The sequence below is a fragment of the Paramisgurnus dabryanus genome, chromosome 9 (assembly GCF_030506205.2).
Source record: "Paramisgurnus dabryanus chromosome 9, PD_genome_1.1, whole genome shotgun sequence".
Lineage (NCBI taxonomy): Eukaryota > Metazoa > Chordata > Actinopteri > Cypriniformes > Cobitidae > Paramisgurnus > Paramisgurnus dabryanus.
In genome coordinates, this window is record NC_133345.1 from 30,464,260 (window position 1) to 30,491,318 (window position 27,059).

General features: G+C 35.7%; 1 protein-coding gene across 3 annotated transcripts in view; it reads right to left on the minus strand.

Annotated features, from left to right (window-relative positions):
* Positions 1-27,059, minus strand: part of LOC135773845 (protein unc-13 homolog C) — a 178,893-nt gene that overhangs the window by 18,203 nt on the left and 133,631 nt on the right. For 2 of the 3 annotated variants that reach the window (XM_065283701.1, XM_065283700.1), the window contains exons 20-28: positions 26,805-26,901; positions 23,938-24,081; positions 21,000-21,077; positions 15,248-15,325; positions 14,932-14,958; positions 7,325-7,413; positions 3,331-3,471; positions 3,130-3,253; positions 2,918-2,977 (exon numbers count right to left, since the gene is read on the minus strand). In XM_065283701.1, the coding sequence (XP_065139773.1) occupies positions 2,918-2,977; positions 3,130-3,253; positions 3,331-3,471; positions 7,325-7,413; positions 14,932-14,958; positions 15,248-15,325; positions 21,000-21,077; positions 23,938-24,081; positions 26,805-26,901 (838 nt within the window). The remainder of the gene's footprint in view (positions 1-2,917; positions 2,978-3,129; positions 3,254-3,330; positions 3,472-7,324; positions 7,414-14,931; positions 14,959-15,247; positions 15,326-20,999; positions 21,078-23,937; positions 24,082-26,804; positions 26,902-27,059) is intronic. The other variant, XM_065283702.1, reaches the window with a different exon arrangement.

The window sequence follows — 27,059 nt, forward strand, 5'->3', positions numbered from 1 at the left end:
AATGTGGTCACACCTTTAACTTGACTGGAGAGTATTGATAAAGCGTTAAGACAAGATTTGTATGGACACAGATGAAAGCTCTGTTCAGGTCAGTTGATACAGTCTGCTTCACTGCACCACAAACCAATATATCCTCAAAAACACACCCTCTATAGAGGTGAAACCGCCCTCAATTTATAACTCATCATCCGATATTTTCAGCAATACATTTTGGTCCACGGTATGTAGTCAGCAAGACACCTTATGAGATTTGGAAAGGCGAAACCTTTTCACGCACAGTTACTGTAGTAAAGAAGTCATAATAATAAGACAGTTTGAAGTAAAAGTACAATTGACCAGAGGTGTTTTAATGCATATCAAATGAGAGAGAAAATGCTTGTGGATGCAAATTATGAGAACCGCTCAGATCCAAACAACTCTTCATCATCCAGACGCAAAGCCCTCCGCAGGACAGATGATGGAAAGAAATCATCACAGGTCTCCTGCATTGCTTTACTGAAACTGTAATGATGTTCACAGTTAGCCAGACCGCACTGAAGGTTTTTAAGACAGAGATAAAGGGGAAAGCTGGAAACCATTTTCAAGGAAAATGGGCACTACATGATCTTGCAGTAAATAACCTGCTCTTATTTCACCCACTGAGCTAAACCACAGGGGACGTCACCTGCTAAAGCTGACGTATACAAAGTGTCCTGTCTGTCGCGGCCTGTTTGTCCTTCATCTCTTTGTGAGGATGGAAAACAACACTGAGAATGAACTTGGCTTCTGATAAACATGCATTTGTAGCAGCTTAAAAGGTACATTTACATTTATATTTAGTCATTTAGCAGACACTTTCATCCAACGCGACTTACAAATGAGGTAAACAATAGAAGCAATTAGAACAACAGCAATACATAAGGGCACAAAAACTAGTCTCATCAAGTCAAACACAGTATACATAGCCAAGAGTTTTTTTTAAGAACAGAAAATATAAAGATCCAAGAAAAGATCCAGAGAATATGCAATAGTGATTTTTTTCTCCTTTTTGGGAAGGCACCACAAGACGTCAGCGATCGAGAACTAACCTGATCTCACGAAAATCTGTATTATAGTCACGGAAAATGTAATCCATTTATCCGTGACCATGTTGATAACTTTAAATCTAAACGTAAAAGTTTTTTCTTTAACAAAGCATTCACATAATTGGTACAGTAAATTATACTTATCTCGCAATAGTTAGCTTGTACGGAACAAAGCATTCACATAACTCGTCTGGGTAATATACTAATGCTGCAATAGCTAGCCTGTCTGGAACCAAGCATACATTAAAACACAACACTGTGTGACACTTGCGTTACATGCGAACGGCCCCTACGCTAATAAAATTTTGTTTCTCTCCCTGTCTCGTCCTCAAACCCGAGGACATTGAGACAAACAGACCCAGTTCCGGCTGCCGTAGAGGTCAACTCACTTGGCTTCTGATAAACATGCATTTGTAGCAGCTTAAAAGGTAGATTTACATTTATATTTAGTCATTTAGTAGACATTTTCATCCAAAGTGACTTACAAATGAGGTGAACAATAGAAGCAATTAGAACAACAGCAATACATAAGGGCACGAAAACTAGTCTCATCAAGTCAAACACAGTATACATAGCCAAGAGTTTTTTTTTTTAAGAACAGAAAATATAAAGATGGATAAATAACAAACGAAACTTTGAATTAGTAAGTAAGATGTTGGTGGAAGGGATGGGTTTTTAGCCGATTCTTAAGATGGTCGCAACCGGCAGATCATTCACATATGTGGAACAGATCCATAGAAAATGTGAAGGCAACACAAGACGTCAGCGATCGAGAACTAACCTGATCTCACGAAAATCTGTGTTATAGTCACGGAAAATGTTATCAATTTATCGGTGACCATGTTGATAACTTTAAATCTAAACGTAAAAGTTTTTTCTTTAACAAAGCATTCACATAATTTGTACAGTAAATTATACTTATCTCGCAATAGTTAGCTTGTACGGAACAAAGCATTCACATAACTCGTCTGGGTAATATACTAATGCTGCAATAGCTAGCCTGTCTGGAACTTAGCATACATTAAAACACAACACCGTGTGACACTTGCGTTACATGTGAACGACCCCTACGCTAATAAGATTTTGTTTCTCTCCCTGTCTCGTCCTCAAACCCGAGGACATTGAGACAAACAGACCCAGTTCCGGCTGCCGTAGAGGTCAACTCACCATGCCCAGCCGATGCCTGACCAATGACCACTGATGGAAACCTGTTAAATCTTCTTATCCATTTACATCCCATTTACATCCCATTTAAATATATATATATATATATATATATATATATATAACATCAACAAATATATATATATATATATCTCCTATGGGTTTTTTTTCCTCCTAGGACTTTTTTCCCTCCTGGCTAAAAAGTCGGGAGGTTTTTCTCCTAGGTGCATTTTTTTTTTCAAAGAAATTTTTTTTTCTTGAAGGCATTACATTTTTGTGAAAATTTTGTGAAATGTTGTTGCTGGCTGGCAACATTTAAAACAAAACGCTGGCGGGGAAAGAGTTAACCTCCCATCATACAGTAAATATCCTTCCAAATTGCCTTGCTGATTTTTCTGTGCAACACAAAAGAAAGTTTCACATCGACCTCCTCTGATCTGCTCTTAAATCACATTCTCCAGCACTAGTACATATAAATACAGTACAGCAAAGCTTTCAGCTCATTCAGTTTGATATTGATATTGTCTACTGTGGAGCCTGACATACGAGGCCACTATAAAGTGTTGTCGAAAGGATAAAATCAGCACAGCACATTGATAAATAAATGTCTAAATAAATTTAATTTTAAAATACTATTATAGTCATGTACTGTATGTGACTTTATTCATAGATTCAATTATAAAACGCACCTTCAGTTTGGATAACTGACCAAGATCCTTGGCAGCACTGAAGAGCATCTGAGCTCCTTGCTGTTAAAAACACACAAAACAAAGCACTTAAAGGTGGATTATCTCACAGATACTTCATTTTTTATTTACACTTAAAAAAATAAAAGTTGCTATATGATATACCATGCAATACATTGTAAGTCGCTTTGATCAAAAGACAGAGAAACACTCACTGTTTGATCTGAGAGGGGAGGAAGAACAATCTGTCGTTCGATGGTGTTGAGCACTATTTTCCACAGCTCCTTCAGAACTCGCTTGAGGACCGTTTTCTCACAGATCTTAGCAAACAATATTAAACTGAAGAGGAAAGCAAGAAGCTGATCAGTGTGATATCTCACGGGAGATCTATTGATGGATTACTGTGCTTTTCTTACTTCTTGTCAAGCAGATCCATGAGAGGTCTCAGGACAGTTTCTGCATCCATAGCTGCGTTACTTTTGTTCCCTGCGTTTCCTTTCATCTGGTTCAGCTCCTGGTTCATTTGTTTGACACAGTCCTCAATGACGGGCTTAAAACTAAGAAAGAAACATTATAAACATTTTGGGGTGGTGTCCCAGACATGTATTAGCTTAAAGGTCACGTTCTTCCTGATCCCATTTTTTAAACTTTAGTTAGTGTGTAATGTTGCTATAATAGCATAAATAATACCTGTAAAATGATAAAGCTCAAAGTTCACTGTCAGGCGATATATTTTCTTTAACAGAATTCCCCTTTCAAAGCCTACAGCGATCGGCCGGTTTGGACTGCAGCCCTCAACTTCCTGCTTTAATGACGTCACTAGAACAGTTTTTTGACTAAACTCCGCCCACAGGAATACGTCAGTCACCAGCTTAGCTCAAATGGCTCTGCTAAACTAAGCTGCTATCGAATCACAACACACTAAACAAACTACACAATCAGAACTCGATACGTATTTCTGAAGGAGGGACTTCATAGGACAAGGAAGACATCAGCCTGTTTTGAGGACAGTGAAAACAGCGCTATACAGATACGAAAATTGTGTGAAAAATACTGCGTTTTTTTACACTTGATACATGAACACATGTTATATTGCGCACTGTAAACACAATCAAGGCTTCAAAAACACAGAAAGAACGGGACCTTTAAACCAGGACTAGTTTAACTAGTTTTAACAAACATGCTTTACTAAAAACATTACTGGCGTGCATTCTGAGGTAAAACAAAGGGCACTGATGTATTTTAAGATATGTCAGTGCAAGTTGTTTTTGAGTTTGGACAGCTCTTACATTTATTTAAGTCCTGGACTAATCTAATCCCTGTTCGGGAAACCGCCCCATAACGTTTCCACATGTGCACATCGCAAACATTTTCATAACAACAAAAAGATGATTTTGATCTGGGGCCCGTTCTTCGTACGTCGCTTAATACATCCGAGATCAAATGAGACATCCGAGAAGTTTAGATCTGGCTAATTATAATCTCGCTTATTTGGTTCTTTGAACACCACTGCTGTTGATGATTATTATGGCAGGATTGAATTATCTGAGATCACTACGCGTTCGTGCACTGCAAGAAAAGTCAATACATATCGATAGTAGAAACACTGATCAGCCACGCTGTGATTGGCCAGTTGTTACAATGGCCAAGAACACGCCCATTTTTAACCCCTGCAGTCTGAGAGCTATTGATGGAAGGTTGTGAACTTTTTATGTGACTGAATTTAAAAACCCAGTTAAAGCTACTTTAGTACATAAATCACCATAAATAATTCAAAATTTTCTGTAAAAATATAATCTTGATATCTTTGCTATGCTTGTCAAAGATTGAAATTAATGATTGTAATTAAAATTTGATGCTCCTAAAGTACTTTAAGTCTCTTTTAAAAACAGTTAAATGCTATTTTGTCTGTTTGTAACAGCAACTTAAAAAGCAGAATAAAAAAACACAGGTGGTGGCCCTCCATCTTCATGTGATGTGCTGGCAGGAGTGATGTCTCTAAACTGGCTGATTGTACAGATAATCTCTGGAGCAGTTGTTCTTTCTTAAACCGACAGCCAATGCAACAATTTAATTCCTGATAAATAAAAATTTTTAATTGTAGTGTATTATAAGATAGTGTTTTCCTCTCTTTTGTGCAGTTGTAGATAATACACCAACACTTTTAGCAGTTTCCAATAATGTGGTAAATAAAGTATGATGTGCAGTAAGGGAATGGTAATGTTATTCTACATCAAAAGATTATAAAATACAACCGTTTCTGATAGCAATGCACATGACAGTAAAGAAATCCTCTCAGATGGTAGTCCTTTAGAGAAACTATATGCAAGTGGTTAAATAAGTTTACTTAAATTGCATTATTCTTAACTGATTTCTGACTATATTAGCAGTATTCCACGTTAACCGAAAGTCCTGCATCTGCTGAGTCTGCACAGAAAAGTGTAGTAAAGAAGATAAAGATATGTGAAAATATGTGCAAAAAACTTATTTGGTTATTTTGGTCATTTTTGTCACAGAACAGGGACAGGGTAACATATTTGTAGACAACGTTTTAAAGATAGAACAGATAGAAATTACTAAACGAAAACCCTTTTTATGCATGACATTGAAAGCTACTTGACAATCTAAAGACAAAACTAAAATAGGAGATTAGTTTATTCAAATGAAAATTATTTCACACTGAGTAATAGTCTTTATTGTACATAACATCTATTAGTGCTGGGTATGATTAATTGCTGTTTTTATTAAGGAAAATTCAAACAAATTTAAAATGAATGTGATCAGCATGTCATTCGTTTAAGAATAATAATAAAACACCTGTTAAACAAGTCGCACAAGTACAGGAAAATATATTTGTTATATTATATATTTTTTAAATAACATCGCTAAAAGATTTAATTAATATATTCTTTTTTTATTACGTGTTGAATTTGAAAAGCTCTTTATATTAATCATGCATCTTACGCAGATTGCGCTCGTATAATGAAGAATACGCGACTGCGTCAGACTTTCCGTATCACATTCGCTTAAAAAGGTACAAACTAATCTTGTTTACATGAAATAAGCCTGCTCCCGAGCAGGTTTGAGCTTAGGGACCTGTTGCTATGACACCAAGTTTAGAATGAGCTTCGAAGAACCAAATAATCCAAGATCATGCCAAATCATCAACAATCAAATCCAGCTAACTGAGTTAGCGACGTACGAAGAACGGGCCCCGCCAAGATTCATCAGTGTATGCTTTTACCAAAACAAGTTTTCTTTTTTGCTGATGTAACCAAACCTAAGGTGGGGATACAGTCATTTTAATCTAATTTCTTAACCATTCATTTGCAACTTAAATATAATAAAATATTTCCTAGCCTACTGGTTCGTGTACTTTTGCGCCCATTCATTTTCCAACAAATCAATAAAAAACAAACACGTGCTTTTCTCTTTATTTGTATTCAGCCTGATGAAGAGATAAACCAAATTCAAAGTAATTTTTTTTTACTGAAAATCAAATAATTGGCATTCAACTTTTTTCAGTTTTACAAAAATACTAAATTGCATATTATTTGCGTTGACCTGGAAGATAATGTTCCCTACAAAGACCGCCATAAAGAAAGTTTTGCATTTTCACATTCAGACTCTTTTTGGCTGTTAAGTTTGAATGTGAAAACACTAGAAAACTGGTAAAAATACTTTTTCAATATTTATTTGTGCATTTTTGCATTATATTGTATTAAAAATGTATTATAAAGGTGCAAAAAGTCTACAAAAATCGAAAAATATGTCAATATGATTTTTTAGGGTAGAATCTTCTGAATACAGTTCTAATTTAAATTTTGACCTTTAACATTGCATTTTAAAAAAGCAACAAGCATTTATATTATATATATATATATATATATATATATATATATATATATATATATTTTTTTTTTTTTTTTTTTATTCTTCTTGTCATGGTTCAAAAAGATAAATAAATGCACCGATATATCGGCCGATGATGCTTGCTATGCTTCTCAACGAATTATGGCAAACACATGCAGCTATGACATGCAGCTCCAGGATATGGCTTAAGGATATATTTATTTTGCTGTTCTTCAATCCTTTTTTAGGTATTTTCATGATAATAAAGAATATTTATAATGATTATGTTTGACTGTTGTTTTTTTCAAATGCATAAACGACTCAAACTAAGTGATTTCAGATTGATAAGGACTTACTAATCAAAAGCCGTAGTACATGAATTAGCTGTGAATAATATCGGCTGTGCGATTCAGAATAGTTATCGGCCACATATTATTAGTGTATATCGGCATTTATCGGTGCACCCCTAGTAAAAATTCATCCAGAAATAATGCATGTGTGTGTTGTATTTACATATTTTAACATTTAATTTGAATGTGTCCTTAAATTGTCCCTCACCTGGAGCCGAAGACTCCGCTGAGCTCATCCAGCACCGTGTTAAGTTTATTCTGCAGCTCTTTGAGTAGACCGCTCGCCTCAGCATCCAGCTATAAGAGACACAACATCACTCTCAATGAGCGATCATCATACGGCAAATATGATCCATTTTGAATGATACAGAATCTATCATAGATACAGATTGTACAGAATCAACACTTCTGCAACTTCTACATTACAAATAGTCTCCAGGGTCCAAAGTTTACAGTTTAGGAACATAATCTGAGCTTCACTTTTATTAATAACATGCAGATCTGTCCCAACTTGCACTTCTAGTAATATGCAAACGCTAAGCAAATCAAAAAAGAATTATTGCCATTGTTAAAAATGCATTTGTTTTTAATAAACAAGCGGGGTTAGCATGAAGTATTCAGAGCTAGTAAATATTCTCATTCACCCCAGCGACTGAAAAATTGGATTTTGGACCATGGTTGTATAATAATCAATATAGCTCAGCTAAACAGGTTGACTTGATTCAGAACTGGCTGACAGATTTGTTTGAATGACATGATTTGGTGATTTTATCTGCTGCACAGCAAGCCCTCAGTCAAGTGCACACGGTCGGTGTTGACTGAGAAATCGCTTGACTAATGATGACTGTGAATTCAATACAAGCCTCTCATCACAGAGAGAGATCAGCCAATGAGACGCAGGTGTTTGGCATTCAAACCTTATCATGACAGAGTCACACTAAACAGATGCTGTGTCCGTTCACTCGCTTACTCGCATTTGAGTGCACTATATGCAATTGAGTGAGCGATTTGAGACACTGCACAAAAAATATGCATCAGAAACAACATTTTATTTGTTCACTATTAAAATGATTTTACTATTATGTTTATTAATATATTATTTCAAATAAAAGCACTGTCTATCACATTTATAATTTTTTTTAAAGTACAAAATAAAAGTCAATATGTACCAACACAAGTGTACAAAAATAAATTTGTAATGTTTAGTTTAGTTTCAGTATTCTTAAGCTTATTCCAGTCACGCATTCGTCTCGCGTTGTATCATAGAAAAAAGTGAGCGAGTCATTTAAATTCGGTTGTAACTTTACTGTTTAGTGCTTAATCCTGTTCTGTACACGCACACTAAATTAATTTACAGGACTGAAAGGAAAAAGTCTTCTGTATGCGTGGTTCAGAAAATGACAGAGGCACGAGCGTTTGCTGACTAGTGTTGCCAGATCTTGCATGAAAAATACAGCAAAGAAGAAAAATCAAATAATAAACTGAAATATATCCTAAGGCTTTTCCTAAAAAAGATCATATTGGGACCGGCAGCTTCTTACTTTAATCACACCAAAAACTTGTTTGTTAATGAGCCACAACGGTACAAAAAAGACGAGGACCTGGCAACACTGCAAGACAGCACTGAGAGAATCAGCCTCACAAATGCAAACATATAATAAATTGATGGTCTCTTTAGTTTGTTTAATCTTTAAAGCAGTGTTGTTGTACACAGCGTGGCTGGAGATGGATGGCTGAATTGTGAAGTGTAACATGTTTATGATTCTCTGTAAGCAGGCGGCAGGTCAGATCAATAAGTGATGGCAGATGTCTGGTGTCATGAATAAGATCTCATCAGGTTAATGGAGATGCGAGGAACAGGTGAAAATCTCCAGTGACACATGCTTCACAAATTTAGAGAATTTAGTCAATCCTGTAAAAATTTCAAATGTTTAAAATAAACATTATTATAAAATATTATAAAACGGTTAGTTCCAGTCCTTGATTCTGATTGGTCAATATCTGTGGTTTATTTATGATAACACACATCTATGACTGCTGTATCCAACAATTTTGTATATCACTGTGCAGCACCCTTAGCAATGTAAACATATGTGACCCTGGGTCGTAAGTTGCATGGGTATTTGTAGAAATACAAGCCAAAAATATGGTACATTGTATGGGTTAAAATGATTGATTTTTAAAATGATGCCAAAACCATTAGTTAATTATGCAAAGATCATGCTCCATATAGCTATTTTGCATATTTCCCGATAAATTTATTTTTGTGAGTTGATGCAGCAAAATCACAAACAAAATTGAGCAGAAACTCGCCTACAAACTTGCACTCATTCCTACCGCTCTTTGGAGATTTCCCATTCAAGTTTGGTTCCCATGCAAGCTTAGGATTTCCCAATTCAGTAAAAAACATCATTACATCGGTAAGCCAGTAGAGGGCGCTAAAACAGACCTTTTCGTTTGTAATTGTTGATGCTAAAGGACTTCATTTGGACTTTGACCTTAAAAAGCGATTTTCATAGCGACCATATCAATAGAAAGCTTTTTTATTCAGATTTTAGATGATGTATGAATCTCCATATCAGAAAATTTACCCTTACGACTGGTTTTGTGGTCTAGGGTTAAATATGTTAAGACAGACGACTGTCTGCCAGGGACTATTTTTCTAACGGACGTATATTTAGTTATTTTACCGTATTTTCCGGACTATAACTCACACTTTTTTCATAATTTGGCTGGTGCTGTGTCATATAGTCAGGTGCGCCTTGTATTTTGACATATATGAACAAAGAGACAACATTACTGTCTACAGTCCTGAGAGTCCGCTCTATGCTGCTCCTGTATATATGTAATTCAATGAATTCTGTGATGCGGAATGACGACCTGTGAACTTGATGCGTGTTGGCTTGTTTTGTTCATTTATCCTATTCAGCCTTCCAGATATGTTCAGTATGCTATTGTGTATCGTGTAAATAAATGATAATGTTACGTTAACATACGGACACCTATTCAGCCTGCTGTTCTGTGTGCTAAGGATTTTGTGAAATAATTTCCTAAATAAATGCAACGTATAGTCCACTGCGACTTATATATGTTTTTTCGTCTTCATGACGCATTTTTGATTTACTCCAGAGCGGCTTATAGTCCGTAAATTATGGTACTTCATGAAAGTTGTGTTGATACATATTTTTTTGCTCCAATATTTGTATTGTGTGGAAACCCTTTTATAAAAGCAATAAGATACTTGAAGCGTTGCTATATTGTAAAAAAACGTTAATTATTCTACACTACAGCACTGCCTCTCATACTTTATTGCTTACATAACAACACAAATGGGGTCGAAAAGAAAAAATAATGCTTTTTATGTTTATATTTTTGTAAGCTTATTTTAGAAAAAAATATAAAAAGTGACAAATAACAATATTTTACCCTCATTACATTAAAGGTGCATTATGTAACTTTTAGAAGGATGTTTTGACAGAAATGCAATATTATATACATGACTATATTATCAGTGGTGTACATTATTATGTAATGAAAAGTATTGTTTTTATTACCTAAGAATGAGCCGTTTTTATCTACATACACAATGGGTCTTCTTACATGGAAGTCTCCGTCATGTTTCTACAGCAGCCCTAAATGGACAAACTTGTCTGCAGAGCGCAATTCGTCCCTGCGTTCTCTCATGTCGACATGTTTGTCCTGTGGCAGCTACCATAATATGCGTTTTAAAATTGAGGGGTGAGCTGTTGGTTGCAATTCCCAATCTCACCACTAGATGCTGCTATAATTTACAAACAACACATTTAAAGCAAAACAAAATGTAATCTTTTTACTATGAACAATATTCATAAAAATAAACCAGCACTATACTAAATACAATACTTTCAACATCCCTGAGACTCTGTGCATAGCAATTTTAAAGCCATCGCACCTGACTATGACTTCCGCAGTTAATTTTTCCTTGATCATTTCTTTGTAATTCCATGATAACAGCCACTGTAATTAAACTCTTCTTTCAGTTTGCTAATTGCTTTGGGAACGGTGGCTTTGCCAGACTTGGTCGGGTCACATTTTTTAACCCGAGTGTTTTATATGCACTTCCTCAGAAAGAAATAACGGAAAAGTAGAGCTCATACATTAGTCATACTTTATATAAGCTAAACTACTTATTTAAGAATGGTAGCCTGTAGCCTTTACTTTAACAAAGACACCCACGATTGATGATCCTTTATTAATCTGTAATTAGATTTTAAATGACTTGGCCAGACAAAAACACAAAACATTAAAATAAATCAGAACTTTACTGAAAAGTTTTCAACACCTGCAGGCAGGTGTGATTAAAAAGGCAGACAGATGACAGATCTGCCCAAAGCATAAACGCTGGGAACTCGATTGTTTATTTTGCTTTGCCAGCCAGGCTGAATTTTATTAAAGCAAAACAAAATCTCACCAAGAGAATCGCTTCAAACTTCAAGGTTTGTTAGCTGTGAGTATTTTAATACATTAGTTGAACCAAAGATTAATCTTGTGATCATTTACACCCCTTATGTACTTTTAAACCTCTTTAAATGTTTTCTCCGTCCTGGAAGTCGAACGATGATGCTCTACCTTTGATCTGTTCATCACACAATCTGGTATTCACTACCTTCTCGTTTTATTACGGATGAGAGAAAACTTGGGTTTGGATTATGAGGGGAGTAAATGATGCTAAGGATTTAGCATCTCAGTTTATAAATAAAAATCACTCCTTTGAGGTTTCAAGTTAAGCGTCTCAAGCACGTGCAGCATGCGCCTGAGGGACCGGGACAGGAAACAGGAAGAAAACGTAAAGATGGGCGGAGTTTCAATGACAGCAAGTGGGCACGTGCTGGTCATAGCCTGGATGGATTAATCAACTTGGATGAACTGAGACTGCAGCCAGATTCCCAGCCAAGACCCAGAGCTCTGCTTCAAGAATATTTCACCCAAAAATACAAATCTCTGCTTACGTTATGGACACCAAAGAGGGTGTTTTGTTTACAATGCAGTGATAAGAAATGAAAAGTTGGCCTGTTAAGCTTTGAACATACTGTAATACATTTTATACATTACAAAAGTCGATATAGCTCATGCATTATATTCCAAGCCTTCTGACACCAAATATTAGTTTTGTTTAAGACTTAAGTTTGCTAAACATTTACTGAAATTCACTTTTCACGCAAAAATCACAAAATCATGAAACATCATGGTTTTACCATTGACTTACATTTTAATTGAACATCTTTTAGATCTTGCTCCTTAAAAGATTGGGAATATACAATAACACTAGCAGTTTTGATACTTTATATGACATTTTTAAGTTTAAAAGAGCTGTAAGAGAACTAGAAAAATGTATTTCTTAGTATTTTTGCCTTGTTTTCCAGTACAAATTAGCAAACATTACATATATAATGATCAGAGAGTACAGTATATTACATATTTGAGTTTAAGCTTAAAACAAGAAAACTATCTGAATTAGGTATTTAAATGGCCTGTTACTAAATAAAATAATACGATAATTTATTAGTAGATAGTTAGGTTACATGCTAGGTTAATGTATCTGTTTCTCTGAAACACAATGCTGAAGCCAGTTCATCTCTCTTTGAAATGTGCCTTCCGCTCCATAATGTCTGTTTTCGCTTTCGTCTTTGTGATCCTGCCCACAGCCAATATATCCAGCAGTGTATTTCAACAGCTCGGTTGCCAGTTATTACGGTTGCTTAAATGAGACCACAGTGGCCCATAAATGCAACCTCCGAAATGAGCTGCAGATCAAGTTATAAAAATCAACACGAGCAGGTTTGTAATTTGTAGACAATAATGCACGAAAACATTGCAAACGTATGCATTCAATCGTCAGTGTGCTCCAGTATTTGTCTGCCAATCCGAAAGAATTGTTACATTGTTAAATGTTACATACTGTACTGAACCTTTAATAAAAAGTACAAATTGTAAAGTTTCTTTACACGATTAGCTTATTTTATTTGGATAATTTTCTTCAGAAAACAAGACTTAGGGCCAGATTTACTAACAGCTTGCGCCAGCGCAAACCATCATTTTGGCATTAAATAACGATGCACAGTGGATAATAAGCGTTGAAAAGGTGTGGTCTAGTTATTTTTGCGACTGACCTTATTGCATATGCATTTCTAGGAGTTTCCTTTCAGATGCCAAATTTATGGGCCAAAAATATTTAAATAATTCACGCAAAGCGATTTACTAATGTTTGCGCATGTGATATTACTGGTATTTGAGCCATTATTTAACGTTAAAAAAGCATGTCTTAAAGGAAAACACCACAGTTTTTTTATATTTTACTATGTTCTTACCTCAACTTAGACAAATGAATACATACCTATATTTTTTCATTGCATGCACTTAATCTTTGTACAGCGCATTGTAAATATGTTAGCATTTAGCCTAGCCCCATTCATTCTCTAGGATCCAAACAGGGATGAATTTAGAAGCCACCAAACACTTACATGTTTTTCCTATTTAAATACTGTTACATGGCGAAAGAGCACTTAGTTTGCAGCACTTTGACCTCGGGCACAGTAATATTGACAAAGTTTGAGTAAAAGGGAGTTTCTCAGGAGTGATGATGTTACTGCGCGTCCAGGTCGAAGTGCTTGCAAACTAAGAGCTCTTCCGTCATACAATATAGTTCTCATTTTTATCCGCTTAAAAAATCACCACTTTTTATTTTGTGCCACCCTACTTACTCATGTAATAGTCTTTAAATAGGGAAAACATGGAAGTGTTTGGTGTCTTCTAAATTCATCCCTGTTTGGATCCTAAAGAATGAATGGGGCTAGGCTAAATGCTAACACATTCACGACACGCTGTACAAAGATTAATTTGCACACATTAAAAAAAGATAGGTGTGTATTAATTCGTCTAAGTTGAGGTAAGAACATCGTAAAATATCGAAAAACGATGGTGTTTTCCTTTAAATCATTTTGCGCTTGAAATGGCTGAAATTGTTGCTGTAGGAGCGGCATCAGATAGATCAGAGAGAGTGTGGTACAAGGCAGAAGATTTTTTTACATTTTATAACAGTTTATTTGGAATGCCAGAGGAACATTTTATTCAAAAATATTGTTTGCCAAGTCATGTTATTTTTAATTTCCCGAAGGAAATAAAAGAGAAGTCACTAGGAGGTCACACAATACCAGATGTTTTAAAACTTCTCGTAAGCCTTCATTTTTTGTCATCCGGTTTGTCATCCGTACTTTTCAGTGTCCTATGGCTTTGTTAGCTGGGATTTCACACCCCAAATTTTCCACGGCGATGTCCGTGGTGCTGATCTCAAGCGCATCAGGTGATAGTAGATCACTTTCACCTCATCAGCTCTGCTTATTTATGGCCCTGAACTATTTTGCGCTGCTTTAAGTAGACTGCGTTGGTCATTATGGAAATCAGCTGTTGCACTTGTGTTATTTAATGTGCGCCACTCCCATCTGCGCTTTTTTGGAATTCCGCTCCCATGCTAATTTCCCCGTTTAGTAAATCTAGCCCTTAATATGTTAAGTCTTTTGCTTCTCAAGTAAATGTATTTTGATTTAAGAATTATTTTATATTCGTACTGGAAAACAAGACAACAATGCTGAGTTAAAAATCTGGACATTCATCAATAAAGCTTATTTTGTAACTGATTGTGACAGTTTTTATTTTAGGGTGAATTATTCCTGTAATATGATTATATATTTCATCAGGCGTTATTAAAACTCAAGAACATTCTGTGTCTGGCTTTAAAGTTCTGACTGTAAGTAAAAAGAGAGGAACCTGTTCACACACCTTGCAGAAGACCACAGAACCTTCCTCCTGGTACAAGAGCCCAGAGGAGACGGAGACAAAATCACAACAAGATACACAACTCGTAACAAAAACCTCAAAGTTAAACACATGCATACTTCACATGATGATATGTTATACTGTTTTGATTCGTGTCCTGTTAGAAATTACTTTCATAACATTGTGAGATTGGACTTCACATCTAACAACAACCAATGAATTAGTCAGTGCATACAGTAATTCAAACATCACAGCAGCAGGTGATCTACAATAACTGACACAGTTATCCGGATTTGCGGTAAACAAGCAGGATACTGACCTGTTTTCCTCCCATGGATTCAAACATTTTCTCCAGCTGAACTCGGAGTTGCTGAATGTTGTTGAGGAGGATACAGGGCTGTCACAGAAAAAACAACAAACAATACATTTTATGACTGATTGATAGTTCTGCTTCTGGTGTTAATGGTGGTCTCAGGCGTTTGGATGAGTTAGCATAATTTACCTTCATCAGTGACAGTAAATCTTTGTTTCATTATATGAAATCTATGTCTCTCCACCTCTCTAGAGACGAACACATTGAATATAGTCATATGGACTCAAGCACTCAGATATTCTGAACCAGTGGCGTCACCAGGACCTTTTTAGGTGGGCTTTTACCCCCCAGAATTTCTGCCCATGCACCCAACCCAAAGAAAATGTGATTTATTCCACAATCTATACATGAATGCATGGGTTGTTTCTCAAAACGAAGGCTGCAGCCCATTTGTAAGCTGCAAAGTCTTATTTTAGAATATTAACAATTATAAAGTTGAATGGTAGGTAAGGAATAATTAACGACAGGCCGTTCAATTACAAGAAAATAATGCACACCCAAGGTGGTAATGGGCCCGGCACGACGCAAAGCAGGTGTGTACTATTTTTGAATAATTCAAAGGACCAATTATTTTGCTTATACCACGGTTACCAAAAACATTGCTCTGGTGTCTATTTTTAAGACATTTGACATGTTAGGTATGCGGTTTATTGAAAAATAATCAACACCTATGAAACATTTCTCGACCAATCAGAATACAGCACTCATATAATCTTAGTTAATCGTAAATTGTTGCTATATGCTTATGCACCAAAAGCGGTGCTTATGACTTGTGAATGTAATGCTCTGTAAACCAGGCTTGATAACGTATGCAGCCTGCATTAGCGTGTGAAAGCCGCGTGTGAAATTCTAGTCATCGAGACATTCACACGGAAATTCGCGTATTGGGAGGGGCTTCTGCGACTCCGCTAGCTTTCTATAATCACTTCACTACTAAAGCAAGCTCCTGATTGGTTAATGCGGTGCATTTTTCCGCCAAAGTTCAAATTTTTCAACTCAAGCTTTTGTCGAGGAAACACACAATTTGCGCCATTCAAACTAGACGCGCGAATGAGGCGGAAACGCGTCTACCGCGCCGCGCTAAACACCTCATTCGCGCCACGAGACCTCCAGACGCGCGCCAACACGTCTTCACATTGACTTAACATTGAAATCACTCGCGATTGACGCCTCTACCGCGTCTGGTGTAAACGCAGCATAAAACTAACAGTGGTAAATAGCACCAAAAGCGGTTTTTGGCTCGTAATCATAGAGGAACCATTTTTAGTGCTATATAGCACCTATGAAGAACCATACGGGGTCATATAGCACCACTATAGCACCACATATGGTTCTACATAGCACAATATGGTTCTACACCGGTGCTACACAGGTACTTCATCGGTGCTATATGTCACTTACAATGGTTCCTCTATGATTACAAGCCAAGAACCACTTTTAGTGCTATTTAGCCCCCTTTGTTTTTAGAGTGTACTTCTAAGCGAGAAGAAAACAATACACTTTGGGATGGTCTTCCTCTGCCTGTTCTCTGTTCAGTGAGCGGCAGGGAGAAACAGCGCCTTCAGACACATCCGACTGTGCAAAAGCGTTTCCCAAAACCTGCCGCTGACTGTTTAGACATAAGAACATGAATATACTTCTATAAAAATATATGTGCATAGTTTGTTATCTAGACGCTGGGTGTGCTGCATTAGATAAATACAGTAATACTGCCAAAATCACAGTGTATAATAATGATGATTAGACGCCGTGTCAGTTAGTGAAAGTTACTGCCGGCTAACCTATAGAATTAATATGTCACATTTAATTACTATTTTTTTACTGGTTTTTATGTCTGACAACAGTAACAGAAAATATACTGTATGTATACAGTCTTGTTCAAAATAATAGCAGTACAATGTGACTAACCAGAATAATCAAGGTTTTTAGTATATTTTTTATTGCTACGTGGCAAACAAGTTACCAGTAGGTTCAGTAGATTCTCAGAAAACAAATGAGACCCAGCATTCATGATATGCACGCTCTTAAGGCTGTGCAATTGGGCAATTAGTTGAATTAGTTGAAAGGGGTGTGTTCAAAAAAATAGCAGTGTCTACCTTTGACTGTACAAACTCAAAACTATTTTGTACAAACATTTTTTTTTCTGGGATTTAGCAATCCTGTGAATCACTAAACTAATAATTAGTTGTATGACCACAGTTTTTTGTGGCATGGAGTCAACCAACTTGTGGCACCTCTCAGCTGTTATTCCACTCCATGATTCTTTAACAACATTCCACAATTCATTCACATTTCTTGGTTTTGCTTCAGAAACAGCATTTTTGATATCACCCCACAGGTTCTCAATTGGATTAAGGTCTGGAGATTGGCCTGGCCACTCCATAACATTAATTTTGTTGGTTTGGAACCAAGACTTTGCCCGTTTACTAGTGTGTTTTGGGTCATTGTCTTGTTGAAACAACCATTTCAAGGGCATGTCCTCTTCAGCATAGGGCAACATGACCTCTTCAAGTATTTTAACATATGCAAACTGATCCATGATCCCTGGTATGCAATAAATAGGCCCAACACCATAGTAGGAGAAACATGCCCATATCATGATGCTTGCACCTCCATGCTTCACTGTGTACTGTGGCTTGAATTCAGAGTTTGGGGGTCGTCTCACAAACTGCCTGTGGCCCTTGGACCCAAAAAGAACAATTTTACTCTCATCAGTCCACAAAATGTTCCTCCATTTCTCTTTAGGCCAGTTGATGTGTTCTTTGGCAAATTGTAACCTCTTCTGCACATGCCTTTTTTTAACAGAGGGACTTTGCGGGGGATTCTTGAAAATAGATTAGCTTCACACAGACGTCTTCTAACTGTCACAGTACTTACAGGTAACTCCAGACTGTCTTTGATCATCCTGGAGGTGATCATTGGCTGAGCCTTTGCCATTCTGGTTATTCTTCTATCCATTTTGATGGTTGTCTTCCGTTTTCTTCCACGTCTCTCTGGTTTTGCTCTCCATTTTAAGGCATTGGAGATCATTTTAGCTGAACAGCCTATCATTTTTTGCACCTCTTTATAGGTTTTCCCCTCTCCAATCAACTTTTTAATCAAAGTACGCTGTTCTTCTGAACAATGTCTTGAACGACCCATTTTCCTCAGCTTTCAAATGCATGTTCAACAAGTGTTGGCTTCATCCTTAAATAGGGGCCACCTGATTCACACCTGTTTCTTCACAAAATTGATGACCTCAGTGATTGAATGTCACACTGCTTTTTTTTTAACACACCCCTTTCAACTAATTCAACTAATTGCCCAATTGCACAGCCTTAAGAGCGTGCATATCATGAATGCTGGGTCTCATTTGTTTTCTGACAATCTACTGAACCTACTGGTAACTTGTTTGCCACGTAGCAATAAAAAAATATACTAAAAACCTTGATTATTCTGGCTAGTCACATTGTACTGCTATTATTTTGAACAAGACTGTATATGAATAACTTTATTGAGCACTTAGCTGCATTAAAATACATGACAGTTCAGAGACTAGTAGCAAAAGTGCAAACACAAGTCTGGCTTTAAGCACACGTCACATAATAATATGCTTATTAGCACATTTAGAATCAATTTTGAATCGAATCGGCACCCTAAGAATCAATTCTGAATCACATCATGAGGGTCCAAATGATTCCCACCCCTAATATCATATCAAAAAGGCATTTGTTTTCAATAAAAATTAAGAAAATGTTCAAAAAGTGGAAATAAAGTGCCTAATGTTGGGTGAACTATCAGTTATAGGGACACTCCTTTTTTTTTAAAATAAGCTCATTTTCCAGCTCCCCTAGAGTCAAACATTTGATTTTTACCGTATTGGAATCCATTCAGCCGATCTCCGGGTCTGGCGCTAGCACTTTTTAGCATAGCTTAGCATAATCCATTGAATCTGATTTGACCATTAGCATCACGCTAAAAAATACCCAAAGAGTTGTGATATTTCTCCTATTTAAAACTTGACTCTTCTGTAGTTACATTGTGTACTAAGACCGACGGAAAATTAAAAGTTGCTATTTTCTAGGCCGATATGGATATGAACTATACTCTCATTCTGGTGTAATAATCAAGGACTTTGCTGCTGTAACATGGCTGCAGGAGGCACAATGATATTACGCAGCGCCCAAAAATAGTCCCATTGGTAACTTTCAATAGCAAGGGACTATTTTCGGGCACTGCGTAATATCATTGTGCCTGATGGTAATTATTGCATCCTGTTAATCTACAAAAATACTGATGTGCAAAAAGGGTCTGCCAATATAGATAGCATTTATTTACTATTAACACTTATTGCCAATTGAATTAACTTTATTTAATTAATTAAACTTATTTTCACCTACTGTAAATAAAAAAAGAACATTTACATATTGTCACTTGACAAATTTTTTGTTTCGAGTTTCATTGTTTCAAGCAGCCATTGGCAGCGCATATTGATCACATTAAAAACTATACTAAACTATGATTGTATAGATAGTTAGCAGAGAAATTGAAAGGACGTGCAGTATTGTGGATCCCTAGAGGGCAATTTAAATTTTAAGACCGATAAGACGTTTTAGCACCATCTTATTATTTTCATCATAATTAAGCAAATGTTCCTCTCCAATTCTCTTTAAATGGTCAGAAGTAATAAGCTGCAAGGTCAGTTTCATTATTACAGGTGAAGCAAACGAACACTTAACCCACTCCAGCTTCTGACAGATGAGATTATTTACTGTTGTGTGTGCGTTTAAACGTCACATAACCACTGACAAGATCAGAGATGAACCAGAAATACAGTCAAGCGAGACGTCCAAACTCTTTGGTATTAGTACCGTATAAGTACATTCGATGTGCAAAACTGTGTAATTATCCATAAATTAATTAAAAAACAGACTCTACCGATCTGCATATTCTCACACTTCTTAAAGGTCACGTGTCAACTGTGTGACAAATACACATGTGATACCCGAAATATACGTCTCATTAAAGAAAACGACAACATTTGGCAATTTTACAACATTAATTCAAAGAAAGCATGAACCTTGGATGTTATTAGGTTGATATACGAGACATTGATGCGTTTAAGCATGTACTGTAGATATTCTCAGTACGAACCAAGCTGTCTATTAAGGGATTGATGTGTTCAGACGAGCGTCTAAGTCAGCATAGAGATATGCGTTTAATCACCATCCACACCGTTTTTTCTCTGTGCTCCTGTCAGGGCACTTAAAAGATTCATCTGTCTTTCGTACTGCTACAGACATCCTGCACGTCGAGCTTTTATATTCATTACACAAAGACACTGTAAAATATCGTAGCGGGACAAAAGCGCCTCTGAATTAGCTTGTCATTTTAAACAAAGGAGGGAAAGTTAAAAGAGCCGTGGAAGCGGACGGGACGTGAGGCGAGAACATCTAGCAGTACATTTGTCGTCTACATGTTGGCGTTTGGCCTTCGGTAGAGCGGAGATAACACTGATCGCGACCGCCCGTGCCCATCAAAGTCACGTCTCACTAGGGTCGCCTGGCCGGTCTCCATGGCAACGATCATGGAGCACGTCCCGCCTAATCTGATCAAGCCATGTTTCGACACTTGGAGGGTCATGACTTTAAAAAAAACGCTGACATTTATTGTGGTTGTAGGAGAACACGTGCGTGCGTGCGTGCGTGTGTTAACTCACCACTTTATCCTTGTTCAGATGATTGCTGAAGTCTTTTGTGATGATGGCTGCATACTGGAGGAGGACTTTATTTATGGTCTGCAAAAATATAAAAAGCACAACAGGGTTTTAACGTATTAAAGCAAGCCGCTGTGAAAGTAATCACTCAAAAAAACAGCTTTTTATTTATCTTAATGATCAAACTTCTTCAGCAAGTAATCTGTATGTATCTGCTGTCAGATGAGGCTTTGCTTCATCAAGAAAATCTGCATCATCAACCTGCTGCCAAGTGTAAGTAAATAAAACACTTAATATATTTAATAAATATGTAAATAAGTAAATGATATGCGTCTGCTAAGGCAGCCCTAATAGATTTCTCATGCCAAGTTTGTTTGAAGTAATCAATGCCTCCTACAAGACTTATTACCCACAATCCTTTGGGAGGAGCCGAGAGATTTTAAAGGCCTTCGATGTCACATTTAAATCACGCACATTTAAAATATCCCAGTAATTGTGTGGAAATCTCTTGGAAATCTCTTAAAACACTTGGATAATGTTGTGTGTGTGTGTGTGTACAGGCTACAAGTGAACTACCGAACGTCTCTTTACATCAAAGTCATCAACACCAAGCTTCCCGCAGCTCTTTCAAACTTCATTAAACACATTTAAAAACATGGTTCCTGATGTTTCAATCATCTGTGGATGAATATTTGTAGGGAATTGTGCCCATGTTTTTGAGATCTTAATGCGTGATACTGTTTAAAGTCCCAGACAAAGTTTGTAGTCCCATGTAGCAACTTGTTAGTAACCGCCCTTAAAAGGTGCAGTGTGTAATTTTTAGAAGGATCTTTTGACAAAAATGCAAAATAATTTACAAAACTATATTATTAGAAGTGTTTAAAGGCCTTTCATAATGAACCGTTATGTGTTTATTACCTTAGAACGAGACCTTTTTATTTACATACACCGAGGGTCCCCTTACATGGAAGTCGCCATTTTGTGCTGCCATTTTTCTACAGAAGCCCTTAAAGGACAATTTTTTAACTAAGTTGACTCCGAAGATGACATGTTTGTCCGGTGGCGGCTACCGTAGCTTCTCTATGTGTTTCAAAAGCGAGGGGTGAGCCATGGACTAAGCCGTTGGTTGCAATTCGCAACCTCACCACTAGATGCCACTAAAATTTACACACTGCACCCTTAAAAGATACATTAAAAAGTCACAAGTGTGGGTACTACTGGTGTGTTTTTTGAGGTAGAGTAAAACGTGAAAATATCTTGGGCTTGTGTTACCAATATCTTATTTAAAGATGCAATTTGTATTATCTGCACCGCTAGATGGCGCCAGATCAAATCAATAACAATGACGTAGATGAACTCTTTCCCCGCCATTGACGAGATATCTCGTCAATTAAGAGAAAACGCTTCCCGCCAATGACGAGATTTTCCGTCTTTCTGCAATACCGCTATTATCCACCAGGTGGCGCCCTTCCGCAACTTTTTAAAACCGGAAGTATTGCCCTATGGCAAGCTGCTGCATGTCCGTGTCTGTTTTAAAGATCGCTCTGGATGGGATCTCTATGAAAAGTCCGTCACAAATATGGAATTATTTTTGCTTTTTGCTCAAAATATGGTGTTTTTGCAAAAACCTACCCATATTCAAAAGCTGATTACAAAAGAACCACTGAAGGTAGGATGAAACGGTTTTTTTTGTTTGAAAGCAGAGGGTCTGTTCTTTCATTTGGTATATTGTATGTTTATTTATTTAAAGAAGAACATTTTCTGGAAGGCATTAAACTTTGGTGAAAATCATGAAAAACGCTGGCGCTGGCTGGCAACTTTTTTTAAAAACGCTGGCGGTGAAAGAGTTAAAGATGCTCTGAAGCAGCGTGGACTGATGGGATTTGTTTTCTTTAACTCAAATGCTGATGGCCATCAATCAGACGGGAACGAGAAATCATGTTACACATGAGGTTAAGTAATCAAGTTTTATAAATGTTGCGTTTGATGACATTGTTTTTTTTCTTTATGTAAGGTTTCATGTAATGTTCAAAACGCAATTGTTAGTCATAGATGTTACAGTATTAGTCCAATACGATGGTTTGTTAACACAGCAAAGAATTAAGTGTTCAGATGAACAAAATTACTATACAAAAAGCGTGTGGCCTGACAGACGCGATTACTTCCGCATTTGTCCACGCCACTGTTGTCATGTGGTTTTTACATCAGTAAAGGCGATAACAAAGGGTAACATAGATATTAACGTCATTTACAAAAAAAACCGTTCTATTTCATCATAAACAATCTGAAAACAGGCTTTAAGTGTAAAATATCGAATTTTCTGGAAGGCATTAAACTTTTTTGAAAATTCTGAAAAATGCTGGCGCTGGCTGGCAACTTAAAAAAAAAAAATGCTGGTGGGGAAAGAGTTAATGAACAGTGCTGGGGTAACGCATTACAAGTAACGTGCATTACGTAATAATATTACTTTTCTGAAGTAACGAGTAAACTAACGCATTACTTTATAAATGTACACATTAATATCTGAGTTACGTTTTTAAAAAAGTAATGCGAGTTACTTTTCAGTTTAATTAATTGAATTTAAAAAAATAAAATAATGTACTGAATTAAATTGAACATATTAACGTAGAATTATGCACTCTGTGCGACTGATAATGGCAGGCCTAAGTTTGACATTTTTGCCATCATAAAAACACCTGCAAGGCCTGAAAGAGATCAAGCCTTAGCCAAGTAAGAAAAAGTAACGCAAAACTTAAAAATAACTAAAAATAATTTTTGGGAAGAAACTTAATATTGTAATGCATTACTTTTAAAAGTAACCTTCCCCATCACTGTTAATGAACAATCACTGTTGTGTGCAAGAGCAACCCTTTAAAATCTAGTGTAGTGCACACCTTTAATATTATGATAATATCATCATGTAAGACAAGGCTTTCCCTACCTTCGCAAATCTCCGCATGAAGTGAGCAAGAGCTTGAGGATTTGGACACTCCAGCTTCTTAATGATCTCAAAGCTTTGATTCAACTGTGTGAACACATCCACCACCGAGCAAGAGAAGAGAGCGTGTTCAGATGTCTGCTGGAACTGCAATGAAAACACAACAATTCAACTACAAACAATGAACACATTTGACCACATTAACATAATTAATCACATGAACACGTCTGATCAAATGAATACATTTAAGGAACGGAGCTCTCCAAAAGATCTTGCAGATCTTGTGCTGGAATGAAGAAGGACCGCTGGGAACGGCTGTCAACATAACCTATGACACAATTAACCTGTGACTCTTTTCTTTTTCTCCAGGCGCTTTACCAACGACCACAAACCTTATAATCATTACACAATTAACTCAAGTGCTGCTCCATTAGCATCTTAATATTTAAGAGTTGTCACCTGTAAAACTAAACTACTAGCAAACATGTTTATCCACCTGCTCCGCTCCTGTGATTTCTCATCTAGTAAACACAAAGATAAAAAACAGCGTTTGTTTCTCTGTTACATTAATCTGTGTCTGAAATGTTTGTGTGTACAGTAATTATATTTCTCTTGTGTATAATGATGCAGCGCAGGCTAATAATAACCGCACTAAATGAAATTGTGTTTTTACTGCAACAGGTTTGTGTAATTACGATATGAAACCATCACGCCGCTGATTTGTTTTCGTCTGTGAGTTGAAAAGCAGGCAGGATAAATGTGTGTTTTTATCAAGCATGTATTTGAATAGGTTCAATCTGAAGAGCACTCATCACCAATTCACCTCAGTTTATCAAAACACTTTATTCAACTTATTTAATGCAGGTGCTTTGAGAATATCGACGTACGTGCAACCGGGTTAGATAAATTCTGAATGACACCTGCTGAAGGGTAATATTCATACTCTTTTATCAAGAATAGGCTGTTTTATGTGCTAATGTGGCCCTCGAGACATCCCAGGGTGATCACATTTACAAGATGAATGCATGTGAATGAAGAACAATATTGATTTTACAAGTGGAAAATCTGGATTGATTTTGAGTCCTGAATCTTTGATTTAGGGTGGAAGCTGAATCATATTGATGATACTAAATTACAATTACATAATGTACGGCAAAAATGTGTTTTAAATATATGTGAAATACATTTTGTAAAAAGTAAAGCACAATAAAATATATTTTGAATTTGAAAATATATTAAATTTTAACCTTCATTTATCAAAATGTATTTTAGGGGCAAGCATAATTTAAATGAATGTTAAATTAAAAAGAAAGGAATTTTACAATCAAACTGCAGAAAAAGAAATTCCTGTCCAAAATATATTTTACACTTATGTTAAATACTGTGAAGTGAATTTTATAAAGTATATTTTTGCGGGTGAAAATATTTTATTTTGACCTTTTCAAACCTGTTACATTTACAAATCTGTAACATAAACAAAATTTTCTGCCAATGTGACGTGAATATAATTCCTTATATTGAGAGCTAAATATTTTAAAATGCTTTCAAATATATTCCAAAAAATTATAAATCTGGCAAAAATATTGTTGAATATAATTTTAAATATATTTCAAAATATACAAAAATGGCCAAAAAAGTGTATTTGTGAAAAAAAAATTAAACATATTCTAAAATATTTTTTATCAAATATCTTTTCATCGAATATATTTTACTATATATACATACTATATAACATATACAAAATTTTCTTCCAATAATTCCTTTGATTGAAATACATTGAGAGCTAAATATTTAAAAAAGTAAAAAATATTGTCGAATATAATTCTAAATACATGTCAAAATATACAAAAATGGCCAAAAAATGTGTATTTGTGAAAAAATATATATTAAACATATTTTAAAATATTTTTAATCAAATATATTTTTATCAAATATATTTTACTATATATATTTACAAATTTGTAACATAAACAAAATTTTCTTCCAATGTGACGTGAATATAATTCCTTGGATTGAAATCCATTGAGAGCTAAATATTTTAAAATGCTTTCAAATATATTCCAAAAAATTATAAATCTACTCATACAGTATGGCAAAAAAAATTGTCGAATAAAATTTTAAATATATGTTAAAATATACAAAAATGGCCAAAAAAGTGAATTTGAGAAAAAATATATATATTTTAAACATATTCTAAAATATATTTTATCAAATATATTTGTATTGAATATATTTGATCAAATATATTTTACAATATATATTTACAAATTTGTAACGTAAACAAAAAGTTCTTCCAATGTGGCGTGAATACAATTCCTTGGATTGAAACACATTGAGAGCTAAATATTTTAAAATGCTTTCAAATATATTCCAAAAAAGTGTATTTGTGAAAAATATATATATTTTTAAACGTATTCTAAAATATATCAAATATGTTTTTGGCCATTTCTTTGTAAATTTTGACATATATTTAAAATTATTTTAAATAATATTTTTTGCCGATGAGTGGATTTAAAAATGTTTGTGTCTTGAGAATCGAACCTTGTCTTAAAGCTCTACCTGCAACAGAAACAAAGCACAAAATCATGTTTTCCATTCTTTGTTTCATTTGTTCTGAAAAAGCGTGAAGACGCAAAGAAATATAAAATCGCACAATGCATCTATTTGATTAAGACCCAAATCACTTGACCACACATCAGATCATAATTACAATTTCAGACTTATAAGCAGAAACATCCCAGCAGGATTAAAGCAGGAATCTATTACAGTATTTAATGTTATTGTGATGTTTAAATGTACAATTGCCCATTTACACATGAACAGCATTTACAGAAACATATTAATGACTCCAAACTCATGACAAATCTCACCCCATCTTTCTTATCTCTCTCAAGGGCTCCGTTGACGAAATCCATGGCTACATCTTCATTTTCATCCAACCACTGGATCACAAACGGTTCAAACCACCTGCAGAAAAACAATACAACAGACACCAGTGAAATGAAAGCGCGCACACGCAAAACTAACAAAAATACAAAAGCAACATCTAATTTCTTTGTCTTGTTATCTTATTTATATAGTCAAAAGGTGATGTTAATGATTTTTGTTCTTGCATCGCTCATCAT